At 34.9% G+C, this 21,759-nt stretch overlaps 1 protein-coding gene across 3 annotated transcripts in view; it reads right to left on the bottom strand.

Moving 5' to 3' along the window:
* Positions 1–18,707, bottom strand: part of LOC148945408 (uncharacterized) — a 98,350-nt gene extending 79,643 nt beyond the window's left edge. The window contains exons 1-2 of one of the 3 annotated variants that reach the window (XM_089098662.1): positions 18,607–18,707; positions 4,334–4,472 (exon numbers count right to left, since the gene is read on the bottom strand). Coding sequence is in view for 1 of the 3 variants with exons in the window: in XM_089098661.1 (XP_088954787.1) it covers positions 4,334–4,472; positions 18,489–18,637 (288 nt within the window). In the remaining 2 variants the exon portion in view is untranslated. Of the gene's footprint in view, positions 1–2,772; positions 2,851–4,333; positions 4,473–18,488 lie in introns of those variants that run through there. The other 2 variants (XM_089098661.1, XM_089098664.1) reach the window with 2 other exon arrangements.
* Positions 18,708–21,759: the final 3,052 nt, after the last annotated feature.

The following is a 21,759-nucleotide window of genomic DNA, read 5'->3' as shown; positions in this document are numbered from 1 at the left end:
AAACCAAGTTGATTTTCGCCAAAGAAAGAAGTATTTTGAGTTGGATTAGGTAAAAGAATATACTCGAAGACCTTTCTAATATTGCAAGAAACAGAAACTGGACGGTAAGAAGAGCAATCTGTTGGCGGTTTACCTCTTTTTAAAATTGAAGTCACTCTGCCACATAAAAAGCTTTCCAGGACAACAGAAGATGCCAAGCACATTTGAAACAAAAGTGCAAAATGTGACACATGTTCAGCACACTGGGGAGTTAGATGCTTTGTGGAAAGGCAATCAGGATCAATAGATTTCGACTTAAGATGATTCAAAACATTCATAACTTTACAACGTGATATAGGCAGAATAAAGTAGTGATTTAGAAATCTAGGGACTGTTTCAACAAACTTTCTACGAACAGAATAATTCAAAACGGAGAGAGTCTTCAAATAATATGCATGACAAGAACTAGGTGGAATAGCATTATTACTTACATCATAATCGTCTGTTTTACTTGAATTATTTACTTTCCTCTTATCATTAGACGAAGATTGAAAATCAAGCCCTCGGTATCGGACACTTTATAGATATTTCTTGAATTCTAATTTAGTTTTCTGTTTAATAGGAAAAACATTACCAGACCTAGGCGGACCACATTCTGTCCAAACTTTTAGCCAAAATTTAGCTTTATTTTTACAGGCCTTAATGTTTGGAAACCTTAAATATTAAGGTTTGTGACCAAAGAGGCTTTTGATTATTCTTTCGGATTCGCATTACTGGGACAAATTTGTTCAACTTCTTTCATGGCGAAAAGGATATAATGATAATATCGGTCTATTTCATATTAAGCATATATAAAACTCTGACAACACTGTAGAACCTGATACAGATCATAAATCGTGCTTAGCAGTGCAGCCAATGTTGGAACATAAACAGAAAAATTTGCATCATTCCAATCAGGCTTATAAAACCATTTCGAACGTACACCACGACTCTTAGACATACTCCCAGAACAAACAAAAGACTTTGATAAGCTAAAAGACCGCGGAAGGTGATCAAGATCTTGCTCGTCAAATTGAGCTGTAAGTGGTGAGCAGAAAACAGCTGTAGAACAAATAATGTGCTCAACGTCTGGTTTACTACCTGATTGGTGAATATACGTATAATCATGGGACTTCCGAAAATTTTATAAGCCGGGAGAGAATCAAAAAGCTGACCATTCCTTACATTATCAGAAACCAGAACGGGATTAAAATCACCAGCAATAACAAAATGCAACCCGTTATCCGATATCTATTGAATTAAAGTTTTAAGACCATTACAAGCACAAGAGATATTCTGAAGTGAACGAATGGAACGATCATTATATGGCAGATACACATTAATTAACACAATATTACCAAGACGCACCGCAAGAAAAGTGTCATCCGATTGGAAAATCACAGGACTCGCACCAGAAATACTTTTCTTAAAAAACACAAGCTAAGCCGCCAGAAGGGCGGCCACGCGTAATTTTAGCTTGACGCACAAAAACAACGTGATCACTGCTTCGTCTCAGAAAATTTTCGGTCAATATCTACCAAATCATATTATTGAGTTAGGACTAAAGTGAATACACCATTCGATGCCTTTTTTTATGCTGATTACGAATATAATAAGCATTTCTATCGGAAATTTCAGCCCCCCCCCCTTATATATGCCAATTCAGGGTTAGGTTAGGTTGGGTTAGGTGTAGCCTATATAGGGGGGGGGGGGCTGAAATTCATTTCCGATAGAAATGCTTATCGTATTTGCAATTAGCATAAAAAAAGGCATCGAATGGTGCATTCACTTTATTCCTAACTCAATAATATGATTTCGTAGATATTGACCCAATTTTCGTTAAAGGCGGTCAGTAAATGTTCTTGGAGACAAACAACGACACAATTAACATACAGATCATCAATAAAAAAGTCCTTGCCTCTCGTTCCATTAATATTAAATGAGACTATACTTATGTCCGGATTCATTTCTGAGAATAGACCTTATCAGTGATCTTCTTAATCACAGGGCATCGTATGCTGTAAGAAGGATGAGATCCTCCACAATTGGCACATTTCGGAGGTTCCGTACAACGATCACTGTTCGTAGATAAATGTAGTCTAGTGCAACAAATTAAATTGGGAAAACTACCAGTATGCACCCTTTACGAATGGCCAGTGGGATGACACTTGATGCAAAGTTTTGGAAATTACTTTAACTCCCAAACATGAAAGTTTTCATCCTTAATAGTCATACTGTTTCGTAGATATGATCCTTCAGTAATCGCATCTGCAAATTCAAGCTTAACCGATTTGCTTGTTCCAAATCGACTAGACCCGATTATACCAAACTGGTTCCGTAGCGTTTCAAGGTCAAAATCAGACGGGATTTTTCGAATAACACCAGTGTGTTTTTTAGATAAAACTTTCACACTAGAACCAGGTAGAGCTTCCTTTGCTGATTTGCAAAAATCTTCAGCTGCGGATTTCTCAATATTCACCGTCCACCGCTTTTTAGTCGCTCGCACTCTGGACACCAGTTTCCAAATCTTTAAAAAAGTCCACTCCTTTCGGTAAAATAACGGCTTCATCAACACAACTTAGGCTAAATTTTCCTGAACAAAGTTAAACAGCGGTGAATACAAAAGCTTGAAAACGCTCATCTCATAAATTCACTTCAAAGCAATAATTTAAACCAACACACGCGAAGTACACGTGATGGTCAGGCGACGAGCACTGAATAATAGTAAATTAAGTTCATCAAAGATAAACTTACCACACAGGTTTGTTTACAATCCAGGAGAAAGCTATTTTTTTCGTCTGCATTGATAGAATCCTTTGCAATAGGTTTGAATCCAAAACATGTCTTTTCACCATGAACTCTGAATGAACACTGAAAACTGAATGAACAATGTTTTTTGAAGGTTATTGCTTCTTTCAACATCAAAAAAATAAAGTTACCTTTCCCTTGTAGTTTACGATTAATCTGATTTAGATGAGGCGTAACATCTATCATGACATAAGTTTTGGATCCACTGATCGTCTGTTAGTTCTGGATAGTGAACTCCCTTCTCAAGAAGAAATGCTTAATTTCCGGAAAGAGGGACACAAAACTTTTAAAATGTCCGCTCTTGATAACCAACGTACCTTGTTATAAACCAGAAACCCAGCGTACCCACTCTCCATTTCTAAGAAACATTCTTTGAATTGGTGATGATTAAGAGCTTTAGCTAAAATTCCATAAATTTACAAATTTTTTCTTTAACTTCTTGAAAGACTATTCTTCTACATATAGATTTTGCAAATGCGGATAATATTGTAAATACAAAAGAATATGCAAATTAAGACAATGATTATACTGACTGGCTAGCATTCTGTTATCATGAAAAATTAAAAGTTCATCTCTTTTAAGGCACAAAATGTTTTCAGAATTCTGTTTCAATTTTTCTATTACTGAATAAAAAACATTTGTTTGAAAATTTTACTATATACTAAACAAAAGACAAGACGAACATACCAGGTCGCGTTTGAATTAGTATTTCTGTCGACACGAAAAGGACTTTTGACGTTTTATTTGATTCTCTGTCGGCAAGGGAGGCATTCGATTTGGTGTTCATATCAAGTCAAATTTGGGTTTAGACGTTTACCCCCAGAAAATACCCCCCACATACACACAAACACACAGAAAATACTCCCCGCAAAAAAAAACAGAAAATAGCTCCCCCACCTCCCGTGGCTGGTTGGTCTTCAATCACTTTCGACTGATAAAAAAGAACTGGAACTCTTTAAATCTCGAAAATGGGTTCTCTGATTATTTTGTAGTTAGGGAGAGATGGAGATATCTCAAAGGTAGTATTGTAATTCCAAAACATCACAACTCTCATTGAGCCTTCAGGTAAATACAAAATTAGTTCTAAGGGAGGGACAAGAAGAGAGTGGGAGCATAAATTGATATATAATCCCTACGGCCACAACCAGGACTTTCTTTTTTTTGGGGGGGGGAGTATTTTTTTTCGGGAAGAGGGTACAAAAACTTAAAATGAAACGCCAGTTCCCGTCAAATGTTTGCCGTTTTTGCACGACAGAAGAAAAGTTCTTTGTTTTCCTTATCGAAACAGGAATTATAAATTCAACTCACATGAAAAGTAATTTTTTTTTTAATATTATGGTACTTATCGAATGTGTTACAAAACAAGAAAACTAGCGTTCCAATTCCTGTGGAATCTTACCTCTTATTTGGGATCCAAGCCCTCCCCTCCCCAGGCTTAACAGATATGTCCATGGAAGAATATACGGTGTTTGGTTCTCTGCCAAAACAAAGCTTAATCGATACTTACCTCAAGGTCTAGTTTAGCAAGAAGTTTGTTGAATTCTCCCAATGACGAGATGGTTCCTTTACGTACTGCACATTGAATCAAGTGTGAATTGCCGTACGTAGGCGCCACCAGACAGCTCTTTATTCCTTTTAGCAAGGCCCTGAAAGGATATATTTGTACTAATGAATTTAACAGAAATAAATCCATGCTATTTTAAAGAAATAGGTGTTTTCCACCTGGATGCAGTGCGACATATTTGGTATGCTTAAATGATACCATAAATTAAACTGTCGTATGCTAAGCCAAAGACTGTATCTCACTTTTATCTCAGAAAAAATGTGGTAAGTGCCAGTTAAGTATGATGTAATTATTAGTTGAAAATAAAACCCATCTCATCTCATCTCAAGAAAAGACTCAAATGACTAAGATTGTAATAAGAAAAAAAACTGTAAAAATTAGAGTATACACAAGATGGCGACAAATGGGAGTCAGCCATACAGAGTGTTCTAGATACCGGTTGAAGCGTCCGCAGCAAGTAAGGACCAAAGATATTTAATCCCAATCTATATTTCTTTATTAATTTGGAATAAATTATGTGGACTAAACGTGGAAAAAAACGGAGACAGGAGCTTTAAAAAAAACCTTCCTAGAACCAGACTATAGATCCGTTTCTAAAGGTCTTATTTATCTATTACCAATTTTTTTCAAAATTCGTCAAGGTTAATGTCTCCACTTAACTGGGCCAGCCATTTGGATCACAACGTCACACTCTAAACATTACAATAGCACCACCTGCTTAAGGGGATATGATACTATGAACATCATTTTGCAAGTATCAGCATCGGCTGGCAGTCTCAAAGATAAAGGGCTCATTGGCAAATTTTTCCAGAACCACAAGGAACTTCCAAAGTAATTTTGGTAGAAATTAGTACGGGATCTTAAATGTGTCAACAGTTCAAAAAGCTAACGAGAGTCTAGTTTGAAACAAAGAAAACATACTAATCTCTTACTAATAAGTAAAACGCTGTCTAATCACTTTAGATACAGCATAAATAATATACATCCTGTGTCAACAAAGATTTCAATCAAGGCGGTTAGCACAACAGGAAACTTCCAAAGCTGTTAATTATCAAATGATACTTCTTTTGAGCTGGTTATTAATTTTTTCCAAGCAGGTGGGCTGGGATATATTTAGGGATTGCCCTTTCCTGACCTTAAAAAAAAATTATGCTCCAGTAAATCGAAAAAAATAAAATTCACGCTTTCTAATCATGTAAGTTTCTTTGAATCTGAAAACATTTATCTCCAGATGAAAACGGTATAAGTTAAATGTTTTTTCCCAAGATTTCCGGGGAAGTATGTGTCGGCTTTCACTTTTCTGCCGTTTATTCGGATCCCTTATTAAAGCTATACAAGTTATGGCAAGACTGTTCAGTTAATTCTGAGCAGTTTGGCTGCACAGACTAAAAAAGTCTATAATGAGGGAGAGAGAGTCATCTACCTTTAAGGTATCAAATCTCTTAAGACGATATTTATGCTGTAAGTACATTGAGTAGACAGCACTTTGCTTAGCAATTGATAAAAGATTAACTATTCTTAACTAGCCTCTTGTTAGCTTTTCAAATTTTAGACAAATTTAAGATTCCCTACTAATTTCTACCAAAATTACTTTGGGAGTTCCCTGTGGTGCTATAAAATTTCGTTAGTGTGTCCTTTGTCTTTTAGACAGTCTACTGACGCTGAGACTCGCAATATGATTTTTAATATCCTTAAAACCACGCAAGAGGATAATAAAAACCCTCAGCTCCAGAGAAAAGAAAAACAGTGGTAATGAGTAATAATGCTTGTCAAATTTATAAGGGTGCGAGTTCTTGAACATCAAAGTGGAGAAATGGAACGCTTTTAAGATATAAATAAAAGAAAATGCTTTCCCAGAAGGCTACTATATACTTGGACTCATTGGTCATTGGTGAATCATGGTGAATCACCAAAATCATTGGTGATATCTGTGTTTCATTTATTCCTGCTAGACATTCCTGTTCATTTTAAGTTTGAGTTATTGCACGAGTTTTCATCTGCTAGTCCTGGGTTTTAACAGTGGTGGATCCAGGGGGGAGGGACCCGCCTGCTCCATGATTTTTTCTGGTGCCCTCATTCCTTTTTTTCATTTTTTTAGAATAAATTTGTCAATTTGGTCAATTATTGCCCCCTTTGTCACACCCCCCCCCCCCCGATTTTGCTCATTGGCGTCCTTTTCACATTGGGCCTACCCAAGATTTTACTCTAGATCCGCCACTGGGTTTTATATGGCTCTTCTTTTTCTTTGAAACATTTTTATTAATTAATTACGAAGCATTAAACAATGCATTGACGTAAATGTCGGTTGGGGCGAAGAGACACAACACTTCAAAAGCGCGTGATTGTTTTTATGTCATCAATTTTTTGGTTATCTCCAAAATCCTCATTACAATTTGTTTTCTACAATTGGACAATGTATCAATATTTCTATTTTATTTATTATTCAATGTAAAGTTTGCTGTTCAGTAAATACTACATAAACAGGAAGAAGAAAAAACAAAACGTACAAGACAACAAACTGCCTTAATAACAAATGAATAGAAACAACACTTAAATAAATAACAAATAGTAGCACGTTTATATCTACATTATATAAAAACTGTCAACTCCCAACTATGTTTAAAATTACTTTGTTGGATCAGAACTGATTAATAAATTAATTAATCCATAAATTAATTAATTTAAAGAGGTAAATTCCCAAAACTCCAAAAGAAATTGCTGCCTGAACAACAGGATGTTTTGGTGTTGTTGATTACTTTATTATTTTTTTCAAGCTTAGAAATATATAAATATATTTTTTCAATGATAATCTGTAAAAAAAAAAAAAAAAAATGTTTCACCACTGATCAGTATTGTATTCCCTGAAAATGATCCTTGCAATTGTTACCACATTCCCTTGAAAAAACTCAGTTATTGAAAGTTTTTATACAATGTACATTGGCAAGAGGTTGCAATCTTCAGGATTCCGTGGGCTAATATTTATTCCAGGACTCAAAACTTGAATATCCAGACCCAGAAGTCCAATTCTTGGAGATAAACTTAGAGAATTTTATGAACACATGAAGGTTGGAAACACTCACCATTGTCTAGTAAAAAAAAGTTCTCCTTTTCAGGCAATGTAAAACTGTATGATACTGAATAACAACGGGAGAATAAGAATTTAGGAGCTATTAGAGCCTTAAACACCATGACTTTGCCAATTCAAATTAAAAAAGCAGAAATATTCTAGCAGTAGAATCCAACTTAGAAACTCTTCTTCTTCTTCCAACTTAGAAGTTCTCTTAACTCTTACCTATATTTTGTAGTCCTTACCAAGTGCTTGAAGTGGCTGGACATGATGGTTTGCCAAACCTGTTTGAGTCAAAAAACAACAACAAAACACAGTGATTTTTATTCACTCTAATCTTCTCCCCAAAGGGAGGGGAACAGGATTTTTTATACTCTCAATAATAAAAAAATATTAGTTTTTTCCAATAATTAAAAAAAAAATCAAAGAGATTTCATCATTCTCTTTTTAAGGAATGAAGATGATTTTAAGGAATAAATAACAGCATATGTATATTAAACTGACAATGCATATTTTTTTCAGTAAATTCTTTTGATTTTTTTTCGAAGACTAAGGTTACTGTAGCAAAATATGTTATAGCCCGTTACCAGTGAAAAAAGTGGCAGGCTGCTTTGATGTTAACACTATTTGACATCAAATGCATATTCAGCTATTTTTAACTGGGGATAGTGGTTTATCAATAAAGCATTATCTTAACATATCTTACCTATATAACCTTTTCGTTGGGCTCCCTATTGAAGGTCAAAAAGAACAATCTTTGGCGACCTCTCATCCTTCAACCATGAATGCGTCCTATCGATGTCAACCTATCATTTATGACACCCCTAGGAAGTGAAATAGAACCAAATTCTTTGTACAACCTGTTGTCAAAACCACAAAAGGTTAAATTCTACAAATAGCTTAAATTTCCATAAGTTTCCTTTGGACTGAACCTAGCAGGACAATCCTCTTCGTCTGTGTGCAGTTAAGATACAGTACGTTTATGTAGGCAATTATGATGATAAATGGATGATTGGAAATAATCTGCTCATCAATGGTGGACTAGAAAAAAGTTAGTAAATATTTTTGCTATTAGCCAGAGATCATAAATAGTTAAACTTAAACTTGCACACAGAGGAAATATAGGAGAATCCTCAGAGGTTGTTGCAAAGGACCCTCCCCATATTTTGCAAAATGGTAACTCAAAATGTATTATGGGCATTTCTTTACCCCTTATCCCAGGAAAAATCCATTAATCATTGCCCTCCTTCATTTATGCTTCAGAATCACAAAACATAGGCAACAATTGTCTCATTAAGTTAATTAATTCAAGAGGTTCCCTTCATTCTGATCCAAAAAAAATTATTTTAAGTATAGTTACGAGTTGAGACTTTATATATAATATAGATACAAACTTGTTATCATTTGTTATTTATTTAAGTTGTTTCTATTTATTTGTTGTGAAGTCAGTTTGTTTTCTTGTTCTTGTTTGTTTTTGTCTTCCTTCTGTTTGTGCAGTATTTACTAAACAAGAGGTCAAGGGCACTGACCGAAAATTTTCCGGGGGGGGGGAGGGGAAGACGCCAAAATACCCGTAGTGGCTGGGTGACAGGGAATATATTTCAGGATATTTTTTCGTAGGAATAAGTTTATTTTTAAATACTTTTAGGAAAAAACTCTCAAATAAGAAGAGCAATTAAATTGCACGCAAAATGAAACAAAATACAGTAAATTACAAACGACAGGAATTCCTGGTAATGGGATCAGTATTTTAATCAGATATTTATCTAGTCATTATGCATTTAATCTTAAAAGAAGATCAAACTCAAACCAAAATTACAGAAAGATTTATTGCTTCCGTAGATTATAACAGATGTAGACTTGTCTTTATGCAATTTCCTACGCCTCAGAATAGTTTACAGAAAGAATAAAAATACTTTTAGGAAAAAACTCTCAAATAAAAAGAGCGATTAAATTACATTCAAAATGAAACAAAATACAGTAAATTATAAACGACAAGGATTCCTGGCAAAGGATAAATTTATTAACCAATAATATATTTAATTATTATGCATTTAATCTTAAAAGAAAATCAAACTCAAACCAAAATTACAGAAATATTTATTGCTTCTGTAGATTTTAACAGATTTAGACTTGTCTTTATGCCATTTCCTACACTTTAGAATAGTTTACAGAAAGAGTAGAGATACTCAAAAATCATCCTGCCTGCATAGATACCACGTTTTGATTTTATACTGGCCATATAAAATTTACCTCTTTAATAACAGGACAATTCTCCCCCTCAAACTTAAATCCCTTATATATTCAGACATTTACAAAAAAGAAAGAATAGCGACAGAAAAACAAAATTCAAACTTACTATCTAGCACTTAAATTTACCCTTTTTCTTTTTATTATCCTATTCAACTAAATAAAATGAACAGGTTAAAATAAAGTGACTTGGGCCAATATTCCCCGAAACTAAAAATGGAATTCTCATGAAAATTGCTACAAAGGCCGGCAGTATTGGCTTTTTATTCTAATTCTAAATATATAAAATTCATTTAGTTTATTGTAACCCATCAAAACCAAAAATCTGAGAAAATTTGCCTGATTTTTGAAAACAAAGGAAAAACCCTCAAAAAAGCAAGCAATCTTATTGAAAATCCTTTTATTAGATAAATCATATCAGAGAACTCTACCTTAGAGGTAGAGTTCCTTAGAGTTCCTTAGAGCTTCCTTAGAGCTTCCTTAGAGTTCCTTAGAGCTCCAATTTTCAAAATGTGGAATTTCGCCATTTTTCAGAAGAAACATCGTCGATGGATGTTTATTTGTTTTGTTTTTTTTTACAGGGGTGATTCTATCAAACCGAAGGTCCAAGATATTGGGGAGGGAGCTCATTCAAACGTAAATTTAAAGCTCTTTTTTAAGTAACCATACAGATTGGGCCAGGGGAAAGTCTTGTTTTCTGCCATTTTAGGGCACCGAACTACGAGTTTACCCCAAAGAGGACGAATTTGCAATCAATTTAAAATTCTGAGAAGCTAACTGACTTTAAAGTATCAATAACTATATTTTAGGGTTCCCAGTTGCAAAAGAAGTGATGCTGCAGGGTGGCAGTACTGGATTCAACCCAATTGATTAGCTTTATTTGTAATGAAATTAGGCTACATTTGGTGATCTGTAATTGCGTATCAGCTATGATGAGGAGGGGGTGAGTGATTGTTTAGGTGGGAGTAGGGTAGATTCCTAAAAAAGTACATGTTAATAGATAAACTGCTTACTCTTCATGAGGCTTCAGATGAATGTTGAAAGAGGTAGGGGGGAGCAGAAATTAATTAAAATGTTTCTCTATACAGTTAAAATGTTATGTTCCCATATCTACCAGCACAGAAGTTGAAAAGGCAAGGTAGGCCATCATCAGCCCCGTCAGGAAATTTCTTTGGGGTGGCAAATACTGATAGGCAAGGCCGTACCCAGGATTTTTTTTTCAGAGGGGGGCTTTTTTAAATTCGGGGAGTGGGGGTGGGGTGGGGGGTTACAAAAAAAAACTCAAAACGCATATAAAATTTGTTTATATCCATTTTTGTTACGTTTTTACGAGTCAAACAAACATTTCTGGGGGGGGGGAGGTTCAAACCTCTCTAACCCACCCCCCCTCTGGGTACGGCCTTGGATAGGAACTTAGTTTTCAGCAATTTTATAGGTAATATTTTTCTTTTTCTATTTATATGAAGTACTTCAATGTATTTAGACAAATATATGTAATATTTATCGATAAGAAAATTCTATTGTACAGGTTGTAATGGCTTCAGTTATGTTGAAGATCAAAAGTCTCACAGAATTTCCATCCATACAAACAATAATACTCCTTTTTCTCCAACTGAAATTCTTAAGTAGTAAAATTAACAAGGCCTTTTTACCAAAATTACTATTCATTGCCAATTTTTTAAGTATATTCAAATTTTATCCAAAATTAAAATTGCAAATTTAAATGTAGGACGGTACTAATCAACATACAGTTATTAATTTACAAATTTTAAGAACAATTAACCAGGGACCTAAGAGACCGGTACCTCAAATTACACCTTGGTTAGGCCTGGGTATGATTTGGAAAACAATCAGAAGTTAAATAAAAAAAAAAACTTTTCAACTGAAAGCAAGGAACAGATTTGAAACCTATTTGAACACATTATTCTTTATATGAAGGGGGCTATCTCCTCCTTAGCTCCTTACTTTTTACTGAAGTTTGGCTTTTGTCCAAATTTTTTAAGAAAATTTGCAATTGAAAAAAACAGATTTTAAGTGGTTTAAAAAGGTCTTAAGTGGGGCACTCCACTTAAGACCTCTGCTATTTCTGAGTAGAAAGCTGCACCACCTTCACCAAAAACTCTAACCTGCTGCTTTTTTCCCTTCAAGAAAGACATAATCCAGTCCACCATACCCTCTTCAATACCTATTGCCTTCAGTTTCAACTGGAGCCTTTGATGACAGACTTTATCGAAGGTTTTAGCAAAGTCTAGTAGAACCATATCAACTAGGAGACTTTGGTCAAGGAGCTCAATTATGTAATTATATGAGTCAATCAGATTTGTTTCAACTGATCTACCTGGTCAGAATCCATGTTGGTATTTTGATTGCAGGTTAATTGTGGCCAAATAATTGAGAACAGCAGTATTTACAATGCCTTCTAGGATTTTTCCCAACAGCAGAGGTAATACTGATTGGCTGATAATTGGGAGCGTTGGTCCTTTCACTTCCTTTATGTATTGGCGAGATATGGGAAACTTTCCAGTCCAATGGTATGACTTTTGTGTCAACAGACTTTTGGGAGAGCCTTAAGAGTGGCATTACTAATTGGGCATGAGTGTCTTTTAAGAGTTGTGGATGAATGCCATCTGGCCCAACAGACTTATTTGGATTAATCTTTTTAAGCCGAAATTCAAGCTCAGCTTTATCCACTATTATTGGATACTACTAACTACTACCACTAACAACTCACTGCAGCACCAAGCCGCCTGAGGCCAACAAAGCTACGCACACTCCTCCTCCATCCCAATCTATTCAAAGCCTCCCTTTTTACACCCTCCCACGAAGTTCCCATAATCTTTCTTCATGATGTCCTTTCACCCCAGACGAGGACGACCTGCTTTCCGTTTAGCCCTAGACGGTTGGCCGAAAAGAACAATCTTTGGCAATCTGTCATCCTTCATCCGCACAACGTGCCCTAGCCATCTCAACCTTTCTTTCATTATAGCCCTAGAAAGCGGTATTGAACCACATTTTTTGTACAGCCTATTGTTTGAAATACAGTCAGTCAGCTGGGTACCCAGAACAATCCTTAAGCAATTTCTCTGGAACATATCTAGCAAATCTTCATCCGCTTTTTGGAGCGTCCATAATTCAAAGCCATATTTGACCACTGTCATCACTGTAGATTCCAATAGTCTAACCTTGGTTTGCAGATTTATCTTCCTATTCTTCCAAACTTTTTTTTTATAACTGTGAAAAAACGCCCTGAGCCTTAGCTATTCTACTTTTAACATCTTCACTGCTCCCACCATCTTTGCTAATAATACTACCAAGGTAAATGAAGCTGCCCCCCCCCTGATCAATCTTGTCATTACCCAACGTCACCTTTTCATCTTCACTTATTCCTAGAATTAGTGACTTAGTCTTCTTAACATTAATTTTTAAACCTATTCTAGCACCCTGTAGTCATAAACCCTCTAAAAGTTCATTCATTTTGCTCACACTTTCATCTAGGATGCTTTAACCCTCAGCATAATCTAAGTCCAGGAGACTTTTTCCTCTCCATTTGATTCCGTGGTTTCCCATTGCCTTCAAGTGTATCCATTCCATTATTAGATACACTTGAATGTTAATTCCTTAGTGTAGTTGGGTTGGGAGGGGGCAGTGTCTGCAGGTGTGAATACTGACATAAACTGGTGATTCAAGGCATCAGCAATTTTTTGGGGGTCATTTGACTGTATTCCATAACAAATTAGATCAGTAACCATGCACATGGCTTATGCACAGAGGTGCATTTCCAGAACTTCTTGGGGTTGGTTTTTGAGGTTGCTGCAATGGCCTCCTTGTAAGTCTCTATACACTGTAATAATAAACAAGTTCTTGTCACAGAAAGCAGTTAGGAGAGGGGGGAAAGCAATTGTCACAGTAGTGGTCATTAATTTATTTGTGGAAATGAATATAATGTTTCTATTTTGTTTAGTTCAGAAGAAGCCAAGAAAAAGACTGTAACCAGAATTTTTTATTATATGCTAGTGGTCAGCTCAGAATGGCGAATAACCTACTCAGTTACCCAGCCAATTCAACTAGGGTAAAGGTACTTATGATTTGACAGTTTTTGTTAAAAAAAAGCACTTTTTCTACTCCAGAAGGCTTAAAATAAAGACTTTTGGTTTGAAAAGGGTTCCAGTAGGCAGAAAAAATATCTAAAAATCTAACTGTTTGATTAGAAGTTTGAAGTTTTATCAGAAAAGGGTATAAAATTCTGATTTTCTTAAATTGAAGCGTTTTCACCTACAAATTTGACAGAACAAAAAAGTTACCTGTTTTGAACGTAAGTCAGAACCCTATTTGACACATGTCAAAATACTTGGCGATGGATCCTGGTGGATTTGACATGCCCATCCTTTTTGTGATATTTCATTGTTTCTGTTCAACTTTTCTAAATGTGCAAATGTATAAAATACTATTCAGATGTGGAAGTGGAAAACTAAAAAATTGCCTAAAGTATAGGGACAAAATTGGATAATCATATGGAGTGCAATTGGGTGACCTAGGTCTCTATAATATATTGTTGATATAATAGTGTGATATAGTCTCTTTATAAATGCTACCTGGAATGGCCCACTTTGTCTCAGCTTTAATGGTCCAGCAAAGATTTTGGTACTTGTTTAGTATCCAGTAAACACGTGATAAGTGAATTTTCGTTAATGCTAATGAAATAAAACAAAATAGGATTAAAATATAATAGTTCAGAAACAAATTTGGGCTATATATTTGCACACTAGGGGGGATGGGAATAAAGCATAGCATATATTAAATATGTAACCTAACCTAGTTACCTTTTTTGCCCCTTCAACCCCAAAAAACTAAAGTTTAAATCTCTGTCATGGAGTGAGCAATACCTCACTAGGTAGCAAAAACCTGTTTTTTCATATAGTATCTTTAAAATTTTGATGGAGTCTTTCTTGCATGTTAACTGGACTTTAAACAAGTACCAAGATTTCTTTGTTGTTCACAGTTAAAGTGTTGTCAACATTTGGCCATTTCAAAGTTAATCTACCAGTTTAATCCAATTTAAAAAAAATTAGTTTTGACCATCCTTTGTCTGGAAAGTCCAGAATTCTTGAAATATGCATGTCCTACTTAATATTATTAGAAATTTGTGATACCAAGGAGTTTAACATGTGTCATTAGCATTTTGGGTCAGATAAGAATTCCATGCTAATTAGGGAGGGGTTCAGAGAGAATCTCTCGTATTTTACAGTTTGAAATCTATTTGAAAGAAAATGTGTATAAACTTTACTAAGAAAGGGTGTACTTCAAATGTATTCAGTGATAAATGAATTAAGGTGTTGTGATCAACCAAGTCAAATGCTTAAAAATATGAACATAGCATGAGGCCAAGTAGCAGTTCCTTAGATGATGGAAAAATCTAGCATCTAGCATAAAATCATTAAAACTACATTAAAAAACAGCCTTTTTGAATGTTTTTTCATGTTTAATATTATTGCAATTAATAATCATCAAAACCTCTTGTTGTTGAGAAAGTACCCATAAATTTGACAACTATGTTTTTGTCAGAGGACCCTTAAATTTTGACAACAATTGTTTCTCATTTGTTTTACATGTTCAATGAAGCTTTGACAGAGTCACCTATATTTTGAAAGGGCCTGTTGCTGTCTGTCAAAAATGTTGATCCGGTTATTACAAGATATTCTCAAAAGAGATGATTATCATAATAGAAGCCAATATCTACATTTGAATTTGGCTGAACGAACATTTTTAGTTGGTCAGGTATTCCACTACATCAGACAAGAATTTTCAACATTTGGAACATTGTTTTGTGAATATAATATTAGCTTCTATTTTAACTTAAGTTTATCAGGAAAATGCCAATATGGCTGCATTTTAGAGAAGATAGGATGTATCTTGATGCATTGGTGCTCATCCTAACTTTTTTTTTGCCAAAAATAACGAAGTAATGATAGTTTGAACATTACATAGTTAAAAGATAGTTGGGAGCTCATTTTGTATTGAAAACAGGAAACTGATTGAACTGAATATTCTTTTCATATATGGGTGTATTGGATATAATGTCCCCATTTTGCATTGTCAAAATATAACAAAAGGTTCAAGAGATGGTGTTCCAAGTCACAACTAAGCAGAGTTATCCTGTTTTGAAGGAAAATTTCAACAGTGGTTCCAAAATTGCACTGTCAAATCATTGGTGCCTTTACACTACACATAATTTCCAGAGTAGTACAGAAAACAGAACTTTATCATCTTTTTCTTGTAGTGGGAGAGAAACTTTTCAATTGCAAAGAGCAGAAAGCTTGATAATACTATTTTCTATGGGTTCTTCTGCAAGCTATAGGAAAATACTGTAAAAATAAGAGTAGTAGGCTATGATTTGATTCCCTAATCAGCACTTTTTCCAAATTTAGGCTGAAAAATTGCTACCATGAGAATGACCCCCCCCCTCCAGCAGGACCGGATATAACCCTGTAGAATGTATTTATCTATTTTTTTTCATTGCTTGAATTATTGTGTGTCTTTTTGTTAACAGCATTTTATTCTTAACCTGGATGATAACACCATTTCAATGTGAAAGAATTAGAATAGAACAGCTGGATAAACATATTATGTAACTCTAGATTTACCACTGTCCTCAAGAAAACGCCTTAATAAAATAAAAGTAGCACCATTAAATTCCTCATTTTATATTATTTCTAAATATCATGGTTACTTATCTGATAATACACATTATCTTTACCTGATAGTTCTACATATGGCCCTAGAAATATACAAAACTAAAAGAAAGCACTAAAACTATGAAGTTATTACTTTAAAATATGCAACATGTTTTTATAAGTCTGATTATAATTTTTCTTTCTGAGTTTTTCACTTTTAAAATCATGTCAAATAGTGTTTTTTGATCTATTTGCCTTCTCCTTGCATCACATGATTAGAAGATATTCAAATAAACTTCCTAAGCCACATTGTACCACTAGATAAGGTGGGCTTCTTCTACCAAAGAGTTCCCAAAGTATGAAACAATCATTCAGAAGACAAAGTATCTGCAGTACCACCTTACAGACTTAAGTACAAAACTGACAAAGATGTCAGAAGTTTCTGTTCAACTCAGAGGTAGCTGAATCCTTAACCAGGAAGCAAAAAGAAACTAGACAAGAAACCAAGCCCTATAGAAGTCACCACACAGAATTAAAAGGATGAAAATCCCTTACTTGTTCCAGCCTATAATTTAAGGTAATTTAGGATACACAGCCTATTGCAAAAAATCACACACAAATCTAGGTTGCATCAAGTTCAGACACTGTAGAAAACATATGTCAACAAAAAGCTATGACAAAAGACAATATTCCATAATACAGAAATGTATTATTAGGGCTAAGAAAGTGGCCATGACATTTGGAAATAGCATAAAATAAGGAATCTAATGGTATTATCTTTAATAGAGGCCTAGAATTGGGGCAATTGAGAAATAAATATATTAAGAAAAAATTTTTACAACATGATATGCACAAAAATTGTAGTAAACAAATTTTGAAAGCAATTCTGCTATACTTTACCCTGACACCCCTTCCCTAGTGTGCAAGTATAGAACCCAAATTATGTATTTCCATTGCATCATTCTTGTTTCAATTCATGTACCCATAAATTGAATCAACACTGAAAAATTGGTACTCTTCTATTAAATGGACTCTTTTATATAGTGCTAGTTTGGTTAATGCTAATGAAATAAAATAGGATGAATATATAATAGTTTAGAAACAAATTTGGGCTATATATTTGCACATTGGGGGGGGGTAGGCAGGGGAAAAGCAGAGCATATATTAAATACATAACCTAACCTAACCTAGGTACCTCCCCCCCCCCAAAACAAAACAACACTTTTATTATCTTATACACAATTAAAACCACATTATACATTGTATTTCTCTACAGTGGTGTCTTGAATCATCCCATAAAAACAGGTTTTTCATTGCATGTGCAGTTTGACATTCTATATACACTAGATAAAAGAGTTTGTTTAGTGAAAGAGTACCAAAAAATCTAGAGACAGAAAAACATGAGAAATATACAATTCTGGCTTTATATTTGCACATTGGGGGGGGGAGCACTGCCCCCCCCCCAAACTTTTTTGGCATTCAGTAGAATTTTTGCTGAAGGCAAAAATTTCAGCAGAAATTTGCAAAATTGACCAAAATTCTTGATTTCTGCAGAAAATTTGGCATAAATCAGGTATCAATTTAGTAAACTTACAAAAATCGCCCCCAAATAAAAAGAGCCTCAGGATGCCCCTGGGGGGGGGGGGTAGGGTGGTAAAGTTTTATTGAAATTGCTTTCAAAATTTGTTCAGTATAATTTTTCTGCATGTTATAACATGTGCATCATTTTCTTAACATGTTTGCTTCTCAATAGCCCTAGTTTTAGGCTTATACCCTATAATTATATTGAAAATTATTCAATCAAATGGATGAAAATGGAAAAAAAAAACATGAAAAACTGATGGACAGAAAGTTCTTAAATAGTCTATTACAGGTAAGCATTGTATGATTATAGCTTTTCTGACAGTTTTATGCATCCTAAGAATATATATGACCCCAATAGAATGGAAGTGTTTTATGATGACAGCAACCATTAGGCTAGGCTGAATTTGGAAAGTGTTGACTGAGGAATGAAATGTTATTACTCATGTTATTATAGTGTTCCCTGCAGAAAAGCCCAAAGAATACAGTCTTTATGAAAGCATAATTTATCATGAAAGGATACACGAACCTGCAGCATTCTCTTTGCTTTCTAAATAGGCCTAGTAAGTTGGATGAAGCTGTACTAGAGAATGAATGAGACACAATTCTGAGATGTAAAAGGTCATATGAAGACGTATCAAACGCACTTAGATAAATGCTGCTTTCTGAAAGCTCCATTGCAAATAGAGCTATTGTTCTTGTTGATTAACTATCCAACATGTCAAATTCATTCTTTCACAGAGCCAAACTCACATGTTTTTAAATTAAACCTATAAGCTATGTTGCCAATGTTAAATATTTATAACTGTAAGAGTTTGCGGGTGCCATTCTCGGAAGTCAGGGTTACTATTTCCGTTTGTAGGAAAGTTTTCCATCCGCCGTAGAAGGTGAATTTTGGGTTTTTCGATTCACTTTTATCATTTTTAACTAAAAAATTCATCATATTTTGGAATAAAATCTATGTAAAAAATCAAGTTCTGTCCACAGATAAAACTTTTGTAATACAGATGTCGAACTGAATTAATTTTACGGTAAAAATAAATTTGATGTCTGTTCTGGTCTATCCTCAGTTCATCGGGTATGTAGCGCGCATCAGAATCATCACACATAGCCTGAAGATACCCGAATACCCAAGCCCTTTAACGTTGTAAAACAGGGCAAATAGACTTATATACCATAAACTTTTTATTTGCGGCTCAGTTCATCTTGGAGTCTCACCTCACTAAAATAATTTTACAACGATAATCTATTCGATGCAAAAACTCATTTTCCAAATCTAAAAAGCTTTCGCAACAAACAAATAACCAAATTATCCATGCCTGGGTCACATTATAATTCCACTTACGCACTCCCTAAAGTTTTCGAAATTTGCCGTGAATTTCTTCGAAAGCAAAGTGAGTTTCTGATATCTCCCGAAAATCAACGTTAAGTCAATATGATACCTTAAAAATCATTATATAAGCCTCATAGTCAGCTGACCGTCTGACAGACAAAGGGTCTATTAGGCAGACCTTCCAAGGAGACTAGCTATCATCAAAATATGCCGAGAATTTTGGTTTAACAGTGTAATTTGACTGAAAAGACAGCAAGATTTACTTCACTTTTGCTGCTGAGTTTGTCAATCAAAGCAGGTGGCACCAAAAGTAGCTCTCAGGGTGGCCAAATAACTCAAATAATAATCCCTTTGAAATATTTTTTGTTGTTTTCCGAGCAAGTGTGCTAGAATATTATTAAGGACTTTCTGTTTCTGAACTGTACAAAGAAATTTCTGCTCCGTCTAATAAAAAAAAACAGGGAAGTTAAAAGGTTTTTTTAATATTTCCGGGGGGGGGGGGGTAGGTGTTGGCTGTTAATTTTTCATCATTTGTTGAGATCTCTTATTTAAGCTATTTTAGTTCTGCCAAGACCACCCGATCCACTGTAAGCAGTTTACGACACAAAGTAAAACAGCTTATAGTGTATAAGTTGGGTATTCTTTAAGTATTGTACAGTCTTAAATCCACAAAAAATAGTGTGAAATACAAATAATTCATTTTATTTAATATTATTATCATATTAAATTCCGGGAAAGTCTTAATACTCTTTCGGGAAGATACCGAAAAATTTGGGGATGATAGAAACACTGCATCGTATTAACAACTGTAAATCAAAATCAAAATTATGCACGAACACAACGTAGCAGTTACATTATTGAATTACAAGTAGCCGAATACTATTTTAAGTTCTAGAGTACAACGAATTACATTTCTTCTTAAAGATTTGTGTAAATTTCAAAATATACAAAAATGACACATATAGAGTAAAACAATAAAAAAAGAGAAAATACACAAGACATAAACACCAATGAAATTAATTAGTCGAACGGACTAAAATATGATTGGGGGAACTCGGTAAAAAATAGAATCTGATAGCTCACCAAGCAGCAAAACCAACTTTGATATTACATTGAATACTTCAAACTTATAAATTATCTTACTATTAATATGCCAAGTGGGGATATAAAGTAAAAATTTAAAACGTATCATAGGCAGCGTAATAGCGCTACTTAAGTAAAGAACGATGTTGGCACAATGTATTATTCTTTTTTTAGTTTTTTTCTGTAGACCAGGGCACTTCTTATCGAATGAGTTGTTGTAGAACTTTGAAAAGGGCTCATTCGATTTGAAACCGGAAGGGCTAGTGCCCTGTTTAACAGTCAAAAGTAATTGGAGGGCAACTAACACTCCTTCCACGCCCACCATTTCCCCAAACATATTCAATTAAAATTTTGAGATAGCCATTTTGTTCAATGTAGTTGAAAAGTCTGTAAATTATGTCTTTGAGTATGATATCCCCCCCCCCCCACAGCCCTCAGGGCAAGGGTAGTAAGTTATGCCCTGGGGGCATATAAGGTTTTTATAGAAAGTGCTGTCGTAGAAACTTCAAAAAGGGCACATTCGATTGGAAAATAAAAGGGATACTGCCCTTTTTAATAGTCAAAAGTGATTGGAGGCTATCTAACCCCCCTCTCACGCCCAACATTTCCCCAAACACACACAATCAAAATTTCGAGAAAAGCATTTTCTTCAACGTAGTTGAAAGGTCCGGAAATTATGTCTCTGAGGATGACACTCCCCCCAAAGCCCTCAGGGCAAGGTTTGTAAGCTATGCCCTAGGTGCATATAAGTTTTTTTTTTTATAGAAAGCGTTGTCGTAGTAAATTCAAAAAGGGCTCATTCGATTGGAAATTGAAAGAGCTAGTGCCCTTTTTAATAGTCGAAAGTGATAGGAGGGCAAAAAACCCTCCTCTCACGCCCACCATTTTTCCAAAAACATCCAATCAAAGTTTTGAGATAGCCATTTTGTTCAACGAAGTTGAAAGTTTTAGAAATTTTTTCTTTGAGGATGACAATCCCCCCCCCAAAACCCTGAGGGCAAGGTTGTAAGTTATGTCCTAGGGGCATATAAGGTTTTTAATGATAGAGTTGTCGTAAAAACTTCAAAAGGGGTTCATTCAATTCGAAATTGAAAGGGCTAATGTCCTTTTGAATGGTCAAAATTGATTGGAGGGCACCTAACCCCCCTCTCACGCCCACCATTTCCCCAAACAATCCAATCAAAATTTTGAGATAGGCATTTTGTTCAACGTAGTTGAAAGGTCCAGAAATTATGTCTTTGAGGATGACACTTCCCACAAAGCCCTCAGGGCAAGGGTTGTAAGTTATGCCCTGGGGGCATATGAGGCTCTTATAGAAAGTGTCGTCGTAGAAACTTCAAAAAGGCTTATTTTATTGGAAACTGAAAGGGCTAGTGCGCTTTTT

Source organism: Artemia sp. Qi Xiang Cuo, chromosome 13, assembly GCF_049724085.1.
Source record: "Artemia sp. Qi Xiang Cuo chromosome 13, ASM4972408v1, whole genome shotgun sequence".
NCBI classification, from domain to species: Eukaryota; Metazoa; Arthropoda; class Branchiopoda; order Anostraca; family Artemiidae; genus Artemia; species Artemia sp. Qi Xiang Cuo.
Note: the sequence above shows the minus strand (reverse complement) of the source record. Positions and strands in the feature narration are given on the sequence as shown.